The sequence below is a fragment of the Oncorhynchus masou genome, chromosome 13 (genome assembly GCF_036934945.1).
Source record: "Oncorhynchus masou masou isolate Uvic2021 chromosome 13, UVic_Omas_1.1, whole genome shotgun sequence".
NCBI lineage: Eukaryota > Metazoa > Chordata > Actinopteri > Salmoniformes > Salmonidae > Oncorhynchus > Oncorhynchus masou.
The window spans coordinates 64,455,586-64,471,623 of record NC_088224.1 but is presented as its reverse complement, the minus strand read 5'-3'; the positions used below and the strand labels follow the sequence as shown (position 1 = coordinate 64,471,623).

At 42.8% G+C, this 16,038-nt stretch overlaps 1 protein-coding gene across 1 annotated transcript; it reads right to left on the bottom strand.

The window, feature by feature from the left end:
* LOC135552827 (cullin-5) lies at positions 1 to 15,856 on the bottom strand. The gene is made up of 19 exons (XM_064984705.1): positions 15,808 to 15,856; positions 14,619 to 14,728; positions 14,412 to 14,511; positions 14,015 to 14,191; positions 13,678 to 13,819; positions 13,414 to 13,559; positions 13,248 to 13,328; positions 13,044 to 13,137; positions 12,813 to 12,943; positions 10,903 to 11,010; positions 7,039 to 7,103; positions 6,598 to 6,730; positions 6,231 to 6,362; positions 5,969 to 6,092; positions 5,670 to 5,845; positions 5,368 to 5,529; positions 5,078 to 5,196; positions 4,494 to 4,617; positions 1 to 4,292 (listed from the first exon to the last, which is right to left on the bottom strand). Exons 1-19 carry the CDS (start codon positions 15,829 to 15,831, stop codon positions 4,098 to 4,100), a joined length of 2,343 nt encoding a protein of 780 aa, XP_064840777.1. The 5' UTR covers positions 15,832 to 15,856; the 3' UTR covers positions 1 to 4,097.
* Between the last annotated feature and the right edge of the window lie 182 nt (positions 15,857 to 16,038).

Here is a 16,038-nt window from a genome sequence, read left to right as displayed (position 1 = left end):
ACTCTTTACAGTAGTTTTTATTTGCCAGGAAATAAATTATACAAAAAATAGCTCAAAGTCAAAGTTACAAACCAAAAAATTATAATAATGCAGCACATCTAAGTAGTTGAGCCCAACAGCCAGAATACTCCCATTTAAACAATGTACAGCATTATATCTTTACTCAAAGTAGGGTCACATTCATCTGGTAATGTTATGATCGATAAAACTTAGTTTAAGTTTCCACTCAAGGCTCCAGATATGCAAGTAGGGAAGAAGAGATACGTGTCTTATGATTACCCATCTGTTTACCATCATCACAAACTGAAGCAAGATGTCAGTCTCATAACACAAGAGTTGCTCTAGCTGAAATTTCTGTGCAGAGAAAAACATGAATTGTTACAACAAAAATTGTGTATGTCATTGTTTAATACTGTTTATTTGTTGTTACTCATAAAGTGACCTAAGTTGTGTCATCTTAAAACATTGTTGAACATGGCTAAAATCTATAGCTAAGTGTATCAGACGGAGTTACATTAAGTACATTACTCTGATAACATATCTTAAGAATGCGCTAATTGAGTGTGCTAAATTACTAAAATGTAATAACACTTTGCCTACGTCTCCAAATGACACCTTATTCCTTATATAGTGCACTACTTTTGACCAGAGCCCTATGGGCCTTGTTCAAAAGTAGCGCACTAAATAGCAAATAGGGTGTCATTTGGGATAAAGACTTATTCTCTAGGTTGTTTTGATGCAACAACTACAGCAGTGATGCGTAACCATTAATGTCAGATACCAGGTAAGGAAGACATGAAAAAGAACAACGTTACTAAAACCTGGGCCTGCTGGACACAATCTCATTCAGTGGACGATATCACCGCATAAAACTGTCAATAATGATAAACACACACTTTTTATTCACAAAGACAGATATCCTTCAGAGTAACTGTTCTAAAGTTGAACTAGTCAGTCAGTTGAGAAATGTAACTAGCTCATGTGGAGAGCCTCTTATTGCCAGTTGACAGGTAGTAGTTATCCACACATGACATTACCCGGTAGAATAAACTATTAACTGTTTTGTCAATAGTCATTGTGTGTACGTATGTTTCTCATAGGTGTCCTCCACTGTAGAATGGTGGACTATACGGTGCTGTGTAGGTATGTAGTGTGTGTGAAATAAAGCCATGACGTCATGATCAAACAATTCATAACTGCTAAATCCCAAGTAATGTTTCCATCATCTGACAATCAATTTGTCTTGAGGTGTCTAAATTGATTCCAATGTGGTTGCATTAAAATCAGAGTGAGAGAAAAGAGGATATTGACACCTAGGTTGCGTCCCAAATGGCACCATATTCCCTACATAGTGCACAACTTGTGACCAGAGCCCTATAGGTCCTGGTCAAAAGTGGTGCACTATATAGGGAATAGGATGCCATTTGGGGTGCAATGTAATATCCCACAGTACAACATTATCCCAATGCCAAAAGTAAAACTCAAACTAAAAAGAGTAAAAGCGGGATAGTGTCATCTCATACATTTAATCATGTAACATTACTCCAAATCAATAAGTGGCTATGTACACCTAGTAGCCCGCTACAGACCGAACCTATTTATCAAACACTCGCATACAAACACTCGACAGCAACACATTTTTTTTCCTTCTATCATCACCCTCCCCACTCATATCATACTGCAACACACAGTCTTCTGTAAAAGGTTGTGGTTAGGGTACATTAATAGCAACGCTGCAGTGCTGTTGCTTTAGCAACATGACCTCATCACAGGAAGTGCTCTAGTAGGAGGGGCTGTCTAGCTATTGCACTGGAGGGATTTTACTGGGGCACCCTATTCCATATATAGGATATCAAATATTTTTCCCTTAGTAGGGAATATATATATATTTTCCTACACTGCTCAAAAAAATAAAGGGAACACTTAACACAATGTAACTCCAAGTCAATCACACTTCTGTGAAATCAAACTGTCCACTTAGGAAGCAACACTGACTGACAGTACATCAGGAGACGTGGAAGAGGCCATAGGAGGGCAACAACCCAGCAGCAGGACCGCTACCTCCGCCTTTGTGCAAGGAGGAGCAGGAGGAGCACTGCCAGAGCCCTGCAAAATGACCTCCAGCAGGCCACAAATGTACATGTGTCTGCTCAAACGGTCAGAAACAGACTCCATGAGGGTGGTATGAGGGGCCCGACGTCCACAGGTGGGGGTTGTGCTTACAGCCCAACACCGTGCAGGACGTTTGGCATTTGCCAGAGAACACCAAGATTGGCAAATTTGCCACTGGCGCCCTGTGCTCTTCACAGATGAAAGCAGGTTCACACTGAGCACGTGACAGACGTGACAGAGTCTGGAGACGCCGTGGAGAACGTTCTGCTGCCTGCAACATCCTCCAGCATGGCCGGTTTGGCGGTGGGTCAGTCATGGTGTGGGGTGGTATTTCTTTGGGGGGCCGCACAGCCCTTCATGTGCTCGCCAGAGATAGCCTGACTGCCATCAGGTACCGAGATGAGATCCTCAGACCCCTTGTGAGACCATATGCTGGTGCTGTTGGCCCTGGGTTCCTCCTAATGCAAGACAATGCTAGACCTCATGTGGCGGCAGTGAGTCAGCAGTTCCTGCAAGAGGAAGGCATTGATGCTATGGACTGGCCCGCTCGTTCCCTAGACCTGAATCCAATTGAGCACATCTGGGACATCATGTCTCGCTCCATCCACCAACGCCACGTTGCACCACAGACTGTCCAGGAGTTGGCGGATGCTTTAGTCCAGGTCTGGGAGATCCCTCAGGAGCATGTCCAGGCGTTGTAGGGAGGTCATACAGGCACGTGGAGGCCACACACACTACTGAGGCTCATTTTGACTTGTTTTAAGGACATTACATCAAAGTTGGATCAGCCTGTAGTGTGGTTTTCTACTTTTATTTTCAGTGTGACTCCAAATCCAGACCTCCATGGGTTGACAAATTTGATTTCCATTGATAATGTGTGATTTTGTTGTCAGCACATTTAACTACGTAAAGAAAAAAGTATTTCATAAGAATATTTCATTCATTCAGATCTAGGATGTGTTATTTTAGTGTTCCCTTTATTTTTTTGAGCAGTGTATATAGGGAACATAAGCTACTTTTCTAACCCATAGAGCTCTGGTCAAAAGTAATGCAGTACCTAGGGAATAGGGTGGCATTTGGGAAGAAACCTGGGTCATGACCAGTCATGACACCCCCTCATGGTCTGACAATAACACACCTGTCATGTCCTGTCCTGCACTGGCTATAGGTGGGGGAGAGAGAAGAATCAAAGATCGCTAGAGAGCTTTGTGACTTCGATCGATTGGATGACGCTGTGCAGCATTTAACAAGCGAGAGACACAACACACAAGTGTTCATAAAAATAATGATGAGCATTGAAAAGTAGAATGAAATTGATATATAAAGCCATTCAGACACACTGAAACACAGAAAAGTGCTGATGTTCTCGTTTGTTCTCACCCAGCGACTGGCTGATATGTGAGGAGTCATGATCCTCTCTGAGGGGTGTGGCAGTTGGGAGGGTGGGGGGTGGGGGGGGGGGGGAGTGAGATACGCACACACGCACGTGTGATGGGTGCTCAGATGATTGCAAGACTTCCACAGAGCAACAAGCTGTCAAGGTGCAGACACATATACATAGACACACACAGTACATTTGGCAAAATACACTCCTCTCTGTGTCTACTCCATAATGATATAGACCACTAGTCCTCCTGTCTGTCTCTGTGCGGACTGCGTAAGGAGGGTAAGGCAGGGAGAGTTTATTTATTTAATAATGTCTCTACTGTGATACTGAGACTGTCAGTTAGCCCCACTGTCCTCCTGTCCTTCTCCTCCTGGACCCCGAGGGGCACCACAGTCTGAAGACTACACCATCTATCTCATACAGCCAGCCAACCAACCAACCACCCACCCCCCGGGCCGCAGAGATATTCTCCTTCCTCTTCTTCTGAAACAACCACTCCTCCCTCCTCCTCTTACTGCATTTCTTCTTCCTCCTGCTGCAGCGAGGGCCCAGCCAGGTCAAGCGGTAGGTAGGTGGTTCCAATTCAGGTAAAGGGGTTCTATGCCATGTAGATAAAGGTGTTGATGTCTGTCTCGTCCCGTTTGATGTATTTGTGTTCGATGAGCCACTCAATCTGTTCCTTGATCATCTTCTTCTGGGGCAGGAACATGTTCTTGAGGATCTCCACCAGTTCTGTCTGTAGCTGAGCGTTACTGATCCTCTTCCTCATCTTCATAATCTGGATGATGGCCTCCTGGAGGGGGGGTGGGTGGGTCAAACAACGTACAGCATTATATCTTTACTCAATGTTGAGGCACACATTCAACTGGTATTGTTATGATTGATAAAACCTTGCAGGGTGGAAGGCAGTAGTGCTCCATTAAAGTATTTGGGGGGAAGAAAAGTGCTGAAACTTCAGATTCCTCAAGTTGGACCTTTCAATGTGTAAAGTTACCTGGGTTCTTAATATTCTCAGCTGGACGATGCCCTCATTCTCCTCCTCTCTCATTCGCTCTGTGGTCAGCTGCAATCGACCAATCAGATTAATCTTGCCCCTTTTTTGGACCTTGGAGTTTTTACTGAGAAACAGAGACAAAAGAAATCAACATCCGATCAGCCATCACACCTGAAACTGCTCAACATTCCATCCTGGTCCTCAGTAGGAAACCATGACAACAAAGCTTTCATCAACATTGAAACTTCCCCAAAATGAATAATGAGTGAGAATACATACAGTTACATTAACTAAAGAGAGCATGAATCAACATGGTAAGCCAAAAGCTGTTGAAGTGAGGTGCAATTAAGGTTGCAAAACATTGCCATCTTTCCCAAAAATCCCAGGTTTTCAAGAAATCCCTGTGGGAATATTCCTGGATTCAGGATGGAATAAGCAGGAAACTCTGGAATGCTCCAATTAGTACTTCTTTGAAAATGTGAGAATTTGGGGAAAGATACCAGAGTTTATCAACCCCAGGTGCATTCAATGCCTTTATTAAGGTCAGGGGGCTAACACAATGTTGTGGGTTCAAAGCTACATACATGAGAGAGAAGTCCTGGTTTACATAGAACAAGGTGCTGTCTGTGAAGTCTTTAGGGGAGGAGACTGAAGGCTCATAGGACAACACCTGTCTCTTCAGCTTAGGGAACGCTACCAGAGACTAGAGACAGAGAGGAGACAGCAGAGAGGGAGAAAAAAAGGAGAGGTCATTCGTTTCTGCTCTGTGTATGAATTGTGTTTATATTGGCATGTGTGCTTACATTTTTCAATCCCAGAGAGTGTGAGTGTGTGTGTATAAAGTACCCAGAGTCTGTTTGTGTATGTGTGTTACCCAGAGTGTGCGTCGTAGCTCAGCATCGGGAAGCTCGGTGGCCAATTTAAGGTTCTCGAAGCTGATTCGCTCCCGCGGCCGCTGGTTCCAGGCAAATAGGACAGCCAGCTGAAAGGTTGTGACCTCCAGGTCATAATGACCCATTTCGTTCTTGAAGGTGATCTAAACACACACACACACAGGCACACACAGGGGAGAGGGGGATCCCTATGCCGTTGGACATGAGGTGATAGTAATATAATCCAAGGAAAAACTACTGAGTGTGTGCGTTTGCTGTGTGTGTGTGCGCATCTCCCACTCACGATGCCATTGGACATGAGGTGGTGCCAGTGTAGTTTCCTTCCGCTGTGGTTCCTCTTGTAGAAGTCTTCTACCTCTGGGATCAGATCCTCCAGCTCAGTAGGCAGAGACACAAACACCTTCTCACTGCTCCTCGACCAAGCACCCGCATTCAGGATCTTTATATTCACACTGTCAGCTGGAGCGAGAGAGACAGAAACAGAGAAAAAGAGGCAGAGGCACAGAGAGAGAGAGAGAGAGAATTTGTGTATTACTATGGTACACCAGCTGGTGGAGTATTGTAGCTGTGTTTGTGTTTTACCTGGTAAAGCCAGCTTGTTGTGTTTGTGCATCTCCTTGAAGACCTGGTTGAGATCATCCGATACTTTAATGTCCTGGAACATCCTCGCCAGCTTATTCACATAGTCTGCAGGCATCCCCACCTCCTACACGCACACACACAGACCCAGCGGAAAAAACTCAATCAAAAGGGGATATATATATAGAAAGAGAGAGAGAGAGAGAGAGAGAGAGAGAGAGAGAGAGAGAGAGAGGGGGGAGAAAGTGTGTGTGTGTGTTCTTACCCTGAGCCACTCCACCATGTTCTCTTCTATTTCGCTGTCGGCTGAGATGTCCAGGATCAGTCTTCTGGTCAGGTGGGCTTTATGGTACCTCATAAACACATCCTTATTCTGAACATACTTCAATACCAGCAACTAGAGAGAGAAGGGAGGGAGCGAGAACACATCCTTATTCTGAACCTTCTTCAACACAAGCAACTAGAATAGGTGGTGGTGGAGGGGGGAATAGAAGACTATGGATGTATCCAATTTCTACGCCCTTCTCTGAAAGTGCACACTTCCCGTCATGGATTTCACAACAGCCAATGCTTACACCAATCCAATGCTTGAGAATCAGGGCTCATTCTACAGTACTAGGGGAGAGTCTCACCACTTCTTTGAGTTTGAGTTCTATCTCCTCTGATGTGAGTTTCTTGCTCAGGGTTGTTTTCCTCAGCAGCATGTCACAGTAGTTAGCTAGCAGCTCTGGACATTTTGACTCTGGCTGGGTCTTCAGACCTACCCTGTAAAGACACACACACAGATTAATAGTACACATAGAAATCTAATTACTAGAACAGGCCTCCACATTCAAGTCTGTGTCCCAATTCTCCACCCTGTTTCTGAAGTCTACATGTGCACACTTTCCTCCAGCCAATGGTTACACAAATCATATGCTTTTAAATCCATGATGTGGAGTGTGAAAATGCACCCCTCAGGAAAAGGGTAAAGAATCAGGATGCAGCTCATATTCTGTGATGGGTGGACTAGCAGCCATATTGACCCATAACCAAGGAATATAATATAAACATACAACCCAGGTTTGTCTCACCCTTTCTGTTTGAGGGGCAGCTCCAGTTTAAAAATGGTGGCATCGTTCACCACAGCTTTGTAGGCCTGAAGAGAAACACAGAACTGTCAAACCTCCCGCTATCCCTCCCTTTTTTCTCCTCCTCTGTCCATCCCCCTTCTCTCTCCACCCCTCCATTACATCTGCTCTCTTCAACCCTTTACTCTTGCTTAATGTCTCTGCCCTCATCCCCCTTTTTTCTCCCCCATCCCCTCTTCTCTCCATCTCCTCCCTTCACCCCCTTTTGTCTCGCTGTATGCATGTACAGTACCAGTCAAACATTTGGACACACCTGCTCTTTCAAGGTTTTTTTAATTTTTTCTACATTGTAGAATAATAGTGAAGACATCAAAACAATGAAATAACACACTTGGAATCATGTAGTAACCAAAAAAGTGTTCAACAAATCAAAATATATTTTATATTCTTAAAGTAGCCACCCTTTACCTTAATGACAGCTTTGCACACTCTTGGCATTCTCTCAACCAGCTTCATGAGGTTGTCACCTGGAATGCATTTCAATTAACAGGTGTGCCTTGTTAAATGTGAATTTTGTGGAATTTCTGTCCGTCTTAATGCATTTGAACTGATGGTTTCGGATTCCTAAACTTTGAATATTATTAGTCATCAGTTATACTAGAGACATAAGGGGTGCCATAGTCTAGGGTCTACACCAGACGTTAATGGGTATCTGTAGGAGGAATGGATATGGTAGATGTAGTTAAGCTTGGAATGTACTGAGTGACAGAAAGACGATCACATGTTGGCAGGCATTGATAAGGGTGGAGAGCTGTGGATTAGTGAGGAAGGGAGCCAGGTCAGATTAAGGGAGAAGGAACAGTTTATTGCCAGTATCACTTAATTCCCTGCCTAACAACAAATATGTAATGTTTAGCGAGAAGGAGGAGACTCCACCCCAAATTGGGGTGTATATATACCACCACTGGTGGAACCACGTCTTTGTCTTATGTAGCTGTATTGACCCAATGGGTGAATAAAATTGGTTGGAGCTTTCATAGTGTCTATTGATTTCTTACTCTGATATTTAGAACCTAACAGAGCCAATCAGTTGTGTTGTGACAAGGTAGGGGTGGTATACAGAAGATAGCCTTATTTGGTAAAAGTCCAAATCCATATTATGGCAAGAAGCGCTTAAATAGGTAAAGAGAAATGACAGCCCATCATTACTTTAGGACATGAAGGTCAGTCAATCCGTGATATTTCAAGAACTTTGAAAGTTTCTTCAAGTGCTGTCGCAAAAACCTTGAAGCACTATGATGAAACTGGCTCACATGAGGACCGCCACAGGAAAAGAAGACCCAGAGTTAGCTCTGCTACAGAGAAGCAGAGAAGTTCATTAGAGTTACCAGCCAGTGGAGGAGGTGTTAAACCTATTGAAGTCATTACCTGATGGTAAATCTACAGGTTATGGTCTTATGGACAATTTTTTGCTTCACTGTGCTGCTCCCCAGATTGCAGTTCCATTGAGATACATATTTAATTGGTCACTGGAAAAGGGGATGTTTGCAAATGTATGGAAGCATCCGAAACTGTGTCCTATTCCGAAAGACAGCAAAGAACCCATTACTCTTGCTAATAGTCGACCAATTAGTCTACTCCCTACACTCAGTAAGATATTGTGAGTAGACAAATGTGGGAGTACATGGAAAATAATGATCTGATTACAGCCAATCAGCATGCTTATCACAAAAACCATTCCACTACATTGCTTGACATGAATGATCAGTGGCTCAATGCTATGGATAATGGCAAATTTGTAGGTGTACTATTTTTAGACTTCAATGCAGCATTTGATTTAGTGGATCATGAAATAATTGACACAATTAACGCATTGTGGTTTTAAGGAGGTAGCATTGAATTGGGTACAGTCATATCTAACTGACAGGAAACAGTCCACCTATATCAATGGTTCATTTTCTTCTCCTAATGTGTTAAACTGTGGAATACCGCAGGGCAGCTGCCTTGGGCCACTTCTTTATTTAATATATACCAACAACCCTATGCCTTGGTTGAAACTCAATCTACTATATTTGCAGATGATACTACAATTTATGCAGCAAGACAATCGGTTCAAGAGGCTTTACAAGGAGATTTGGAGAATATCAGGAAGTGGGTTTGCCAAAACAAACTTGTTTTAAACACCAAGAAAACCAAAGTTATGTTGGTCTGTTCAACTAGGAAAAGGCCAAAACAGCATGGGATACAATTAAGTATGGGAGGAGTACAAATTGAAGAAGTGGCAGAAACCAAACTATTGGCAGTGCAGCTAGACAACTGCTTATCATGGTCGGCTCAAATAACTAATCTATGTAAAAAAAAAAAATATTAGAACAGCACGCATAATCAGAAGGATTGCTAAATATTTACCAGGAAAAATTCTTCAGCAAATAACACAAGCATTAATTGAGAGTCAGGTGAACTACTGTTCAGTGGTCTGGGGAAATGCATTATCAAGTGAAGTTAGGAGACTGCAGAATGCACAGAATAAAGCAGCAAGGATTGTTTTAAGGTGAAGATATGGTTCTTCTGTTACAGTCATGTGCAGTGTCCTTGGTTGGTCATCAATCGACAAGGAAATTGAAAAAAACATGCTTATTTTATAATATACATAATTTAAAACGCCCAAGTTCAATTCACAACGGTATTCAGTTGGTAAGAGACAGACATTCCGTAAATACTAGGAATGGATTGTCCACCATCTATGCGTTATCCAGACAGAAAAGAGAAATAGGCATTTCGATTTAGAGCAATACAGAAATGGAATAAATTAACTGAGCAAACTAGAAACCTTTCAATATATACATTTATATATATATATTTTTTTTTTTTTAAATATAGTATATAGAAATGTTGTGGGATTATAGTAGATGAAGAATCAATATTTTTTAGATTGAGTATTTATTGGGTCATTATGCATGTTTGTAATAGTGTGTTATATGTGAAAGTGTGTTTGTATTATAAATTGTATTTTAATGTTTAAGGACTCTTGGAAGATTAGTCCAAATGGGGACTAAAAGAGATCCAAATCAAACCAGCCCAAATAAATACTTCACAGAGTTCAGGTAACAGACACATCTCAACATCAACTGTTCAGAGGATACTGCATAAATCAGGCTTCATGGTCAAATTGCTGCAAAGAAACCAATACTAAAAGACACCAATAAAAAGAAGAGACTTGCTTGGCTCAAGGAACACGAGCAATGGACATTAGACTGGTGGAAATCTGTCCTTTGGTCTGATGAGTCCAAATTGGAGATTTTTGGTTGCAACCGCAGTGTCTTTCTGAGATGCAGAGTAGGTGAACGGATGATCTCCGCATGTGTAGTTCCCACCAAGAAGCATGGAGGTGGTGGTGTGATGGTGCTTTGCTGGTGACACTGTCAGTGATTTATTTAGAATTCAAGGCTATTTAACCAAGAAGGAGAGTGATGGAGTGCTGCATCAGATGACCTGACCTCAACCCAATTGAGATGGTTTGGGAAGTGTTGGACCGCAGAGTGAAGAAAAGCAGCAATAAGTATTCAGTATAATTGGGAATTCCTTCAAGATTGTTAGAAAAGCATTCCAGGTGAAGCTGATTGAGAGAATGCCAAGAGTGTGCAAAGCTGTCATGAAGCCAAAGGGTGGCTACTTTGAAGAATCTCAAATATAAATATATTTTGATTTGTTTAACACTTCTTTGGTTACTACATGTGCTATTTCATAGTTTTGATGTCTTCACTATTAGTCTATAATGTAGAAAACAGTAAAAATAAAGAAAAACTCGAATGAGTAGGTGTGTCCAAACCTTTGACTGGTGCTGTATGTGTATGTGTATGTGTGTACCTTGTCTCTGGCGGTGAGGAATCGAGGGTCATCCTGAAAAGCCTCCTTCACCAGTTTACTGAAACGGTTAAACAATGTCAGCAGCTGCTCCACGTACTTCTCAGAGTCCTACACACCGGCATAAAAAGAGAAACATACAGATATACTGTATGTTACAGATACATTTTGAGTGAGTGTGTGTGTGTATATACAGTGGTGCAAAAAGTATTTAGTCAGCCACCAATTGGGCAAGTTCTTCCACTTAAAAAGATGAGAGAGGCCTGTAATTTTCATCATAGGTACACTTCAACTATGACAGACAGTTTATCTCAATACTTTGTTATATACCCTTTGTTGGCAATGACAGAGGTCAAACGTTTTCTGTAAATCTTCACAAGGTTTTCACACACTGTTGCTGGTATTTTGGCCCATTCCTCCATGCAGATCTCCTCTAGAGCAGTGATGTTTTGGGGCTGTTGCTGGGCAACACGGACTTTCAACTCCCTCCAAAGATTTTCTATGGGGTTGAGATCTGGAGACTGGCGAGGCCACTCCAGGACCTTGAAATGCTTCTTACGAAGCCACTCCTTCGTTGCCCGGGAGGTGTGTTTTGGATCATTGTCATGCTGAAAGACCCAGCCACGTTTCATCTTCAATGCCCTTGCTGATGGAAGGAGGTTTCACTCAAAATCTCACGACACATGGCCCCATTCATTCTTTCCTTTACACGGATCAGTCGTCCTGGTCCCTTTGCAGAAAAACAGCTCCAAAGCATGATGTTTCCACCCCCATGCTTCACAGTAGGTATGGTGTTCTTTGGATGCAACTCAGCATTCTTTGCCCTCCAAACACAACGAGTTGAGTTTTTACCAAAAAGTTATATTTTGGTTTCATCTGACCATATGACATTCTCCCAATCTTCTCATCCAAATGCTCTCTAGCAAACTTCAGACAGGCCTGGACATGTACTGGCTTAAGCAGGGGGACACGTCTGGCACGGCAGGATTTGAGTCCCTGGCGGCGTAGTGTTACTGATGGTAGGCTTTGTTACTTTGGTCCCAGCTCTCTGCAGGTCATTCACTAGGTCCCCCCGTGTGGTTCTGGGATTTTTGCTCACCGTTCTTGTGATCACTTTGACCCCACGGGGTGAGATCTTGCGTGGAGCCCCAGATCGAGGGAGATTATCAGTAGTCTTGTATGTCTTCCATTTCCTAATAATTGCTCCCACAGTTGATTTCTTCAAACCAAGCTGCTCACCTATTGCAGATTCAGTCTTCCTAGCCTGGTGCAGGTCTACAATTTATTTTCTGGTGTCCTTTGACAGCTCTTTGGTCTTGGTCATAGTGGAGTTTGGAGTGTGACTGTTTGAGGTTGTGGACAGGTGTCTTTTATACTGATAACAAGTTCAAACAGGTGCCATTAATACAGGTAACGAGTGGAGGACAGAGGAGCCTCTTAAAGAAGAAGTTACAGGTCTGTGAGAGCCAGAAATATTGCTTGTTTGTAGGTGACCAAATACTTATTTTCCACCATAATTTGCAAATAAATGTGATACAATGTGATTTTCTGGATTTTTCCCCCTCATTTTGTCTGTCATAGTTGAAGTGTACCTACGATGAAAATTACAGGCCTCTCATCTTTTTAAGTGGGAGAACTTGCACAATTGGTGGCTGACTAAATACTTTTTTGCCCCACTGTACATGTTTTACTACACATACTAGTACCAGAAGTCCTCACAAAAATAGTAAACCAACTAAAATTCAGAGAAGTGAGGACATTTTAGGCTTAGGGTTAAAATTAGGGTTAGGTGTTATGGTTAGGTTTAGGAGTTAGGGTTTAAGGAAAATAGGATTTTAAATGATAATCAATTGTTGGTCCCCAAAAAGTCCTTACAAGTATAGTAAGACATGGCTCTGTGTGTGTGTACATACAGAAGTGATAGTCTCTGCAGCAGCCACCATATCAGCCAGCCCAGCGTTCATGATGTGATCCTCCAGATCTTTCAGCATGGGCTCTATCCCACTAGGAACCTTATCCATCAGGGAAAACATCAGGTGGAGCTCTGCAGGGTGAAGGACATTAACGTCACACAAAGAAGGACCCTCTTCTATAACCGGTCCCAAGGTTGGTAGGTAACAGTGGTAATGCAACATGTTACTCACTGTCTGTCTCGTTGCGTTTGATCATGCCGGGACATTCAGCCAGGATGGTTTCTTTAAACGACGTCACCAGAGCGTTCACACAACATTCCATCAGCTGGAGAGAGACAACAGAGACTAACATTGGTCTACATGACATCATCATCTCGACTGTGAATATGAGTTTAAACCAGTCTATACAGCCTCATGGGTAAACCGTCTACTCACAGCTTGGACAGAGTTACATTCACGACGAGTCTCAAGGTATCGAACTGCCCTCTTCTCCTCTTCTCTTAGCTTTGTGTCTGCCTGCAAGACACACACACAGTCAGTGAATGTATACACACTCACTGAGAGACATTGTCACAACATACACACAGAGCGCAGTCCTTACATATTTCATGTAGTTCTGGACTCCGTTCTGCTGTAGGTATGATGGGGCCTGTGTTCTGTAGAACCTCTCAGTTGAGTCCAGGTAGGCCTTCTCAAAGTTATCTCTGTAGATCTGGAGCTTGTCTTCAGGGTTAGAGCACAGGTTGACTACAAAACGCAAGCACACACACACACTTTGTCAAAATACCGAAAACATACCATACTTCACAAAAACTTCCCATATAAAATGTGTGGATATTAGCCACTCAGGGTGTATATGTCCTACCGTATGATTCTCGTACTCCTATAACCAGCTGGGAGTCAAAAGCCTCTCCCAGCCTCTCAGCATGAACCAGCTTCATAGCACTGTCCTGAAGACGGCTCTTTATGTTGGAGAAGATTGACTCGTTCCATGTGTCCAACATCAACTACAGGAGAGGCAGATATATATATATATATATAAGAGAGAGAAAAAGCAGGACAAGACAGTTGATGAATACCATCAAAAAGAAGAGCATTGTCCATCTCTCCCCTCCCTACGTACGATGCTGTAGTCTACATTAGACTCATTGTTGCTGCCCTGCCTCTCTCCTTCCTCCTCTCCCTCATTCTCCTCTCCTCACCTTGCGTACGATGCTGTCCTCAACGTTAGACTTCTTGTTGCTGCCCTGCTTCCCCATCAGTGTGATCTCCAGCTGACAGAAGGGTTTGGGCAGGATGTCACACTGTGTGAAGAACTTTCGCCACTCCACAATGTAGGCCTTCAGCAACGCTGTGTCATCCTGGTGACTCAACACACGCTGCCATGGAAACAGGTCAGAGGTTAGGTCAGAGACAGCTTGCATAGGTAGAGGTTAGGATTCAGAGGTTTAAGGGTCAGCCTCTTGCCTACATACAACTGTTATCACTGTACTGGAAAGGTGTGTGTGTGTGTGTGTGCGAAGAATGGCACATTCCAACCTCAAATTGGATTTCAACCATTACCGAAACCCTTCCCCTGTAACCCACTGTCCCACTTACGTTCTGAGCTTGTTTGATGAAGTCTAGGATGTCTTCTTTGAGGGCCTGGTGGATCTTAGCTGGGCCCTTATCATCCCACAGACACACAGCATGGACGTCTCTGCAACACAAAATAACAAGCGCAGGGTTTGTGTGTGTGTGCGGTTGCAGTATGTGTGTGTGTCTTCTGTGCATTTGGTGTGGTGTGATGCAGTGTGTGTATCTTACGAGAAGAGGTCAAACCACTGCTGCTTGGTGACAGCCTCCTGTCTCAGCAGCTTGAGAACAATGGGCCTCATCAAATCCCACTTGTCCTCAAACTGCAAGGAGCCTTTATTCTGGAGAGAGATGATACTACCGTTACTACTCACTACAACTATACTGTTACTACTCAGGGTTGTATTCATTAGTACACACGGTGGAAAATGTTTGGCAACAGAAAATGAAAACAAGCATTTCTATTTGGACAATTTAAAGTAGTCACTCTCAATTTAAAGTAGTCACTCTCTGTTTCGGCCTGTTTGCTTATATTTTGTGCCTAGTGAATATGACCCAGGACTCACTAGAACTACTGTCAAACTGCAATGGGACATTATTCTGGAAAGAAACTGAAACAATTACTTTTACCACCTGTTACTTAGTATCTCAGACTACAGAGTGCCTTCACTCTGCAGAGAGATGACACCACTCACGACCCAGTATCTAGAGCCATTCATTCTGGAGAGAGACGCGAACAACACTGTTCCTACATACTAACCCATTACCCAGTAATTTGCTACTGACGCTGTTCTGAATCAAATTGTATGTTTAATAGTAGTTTTATATTATATTCTTTTAAAACATAACGTTACAATGGTTTAGTTCGCTAAAATAAAGCCAGCTTCAACTAAAACCTTAGCTACAGACTACATTGTCAACAGTGTAGTTGCACCCAACTTTGATCAATCTGTAGCAGTCAAGACTGTATGTGCAGTTTGCTGTGCTGGAGAACTGACAAACAGAACTAATGTAATGTTAGCTTGCCAATTCAGCTGATTATTCCACCACCTGCACAAGCCTTTGCATATTCTCTTACAGTTTGATGTGGACAGACAACCGTTACTACAATGAACTGTGAATTATATTATTGATTAACTATCAATTTAAAAGACGAAATGTTTATGCCGGTGACAACTGTATTGTACGTTAGCCAGATGGCTGGCTAGCTAAATTATCTTAGCATCCCTTGCTAGCTAACTAGCAAGAGAGACCTTTCTGTTGCCTTAAATGCAACAACAACAAAAAACTGTCACACAGTGTTCGTGGTCAGGTTTGTTTTTAACTCATTCATGAACTTATTTACATCCAGACTATGGGCATTGGGAGCATAATTACGTGTTCAAATCCAGGTAAAATGTTGAAGTGAAGAGGCTCTTACCTTTAACAAATTAGACGTCGCCATGTTTCCTCCAACTTGTGCCCTCCTCGCGCAGTCTCGCGAGAGTATGGTTGGAGGGAATTGGGTAACGTAGCTTCTGACTTAAAAATAAACAGAGATAAAGGCTAGATATTTGTAAATTTTACAGTATTGTGTCATGACATTTTCACTGCCCTTTTTATGTGCTGCTCTTTGTCTACTAAATGCACATAAGGCACTGCACCAACTAGA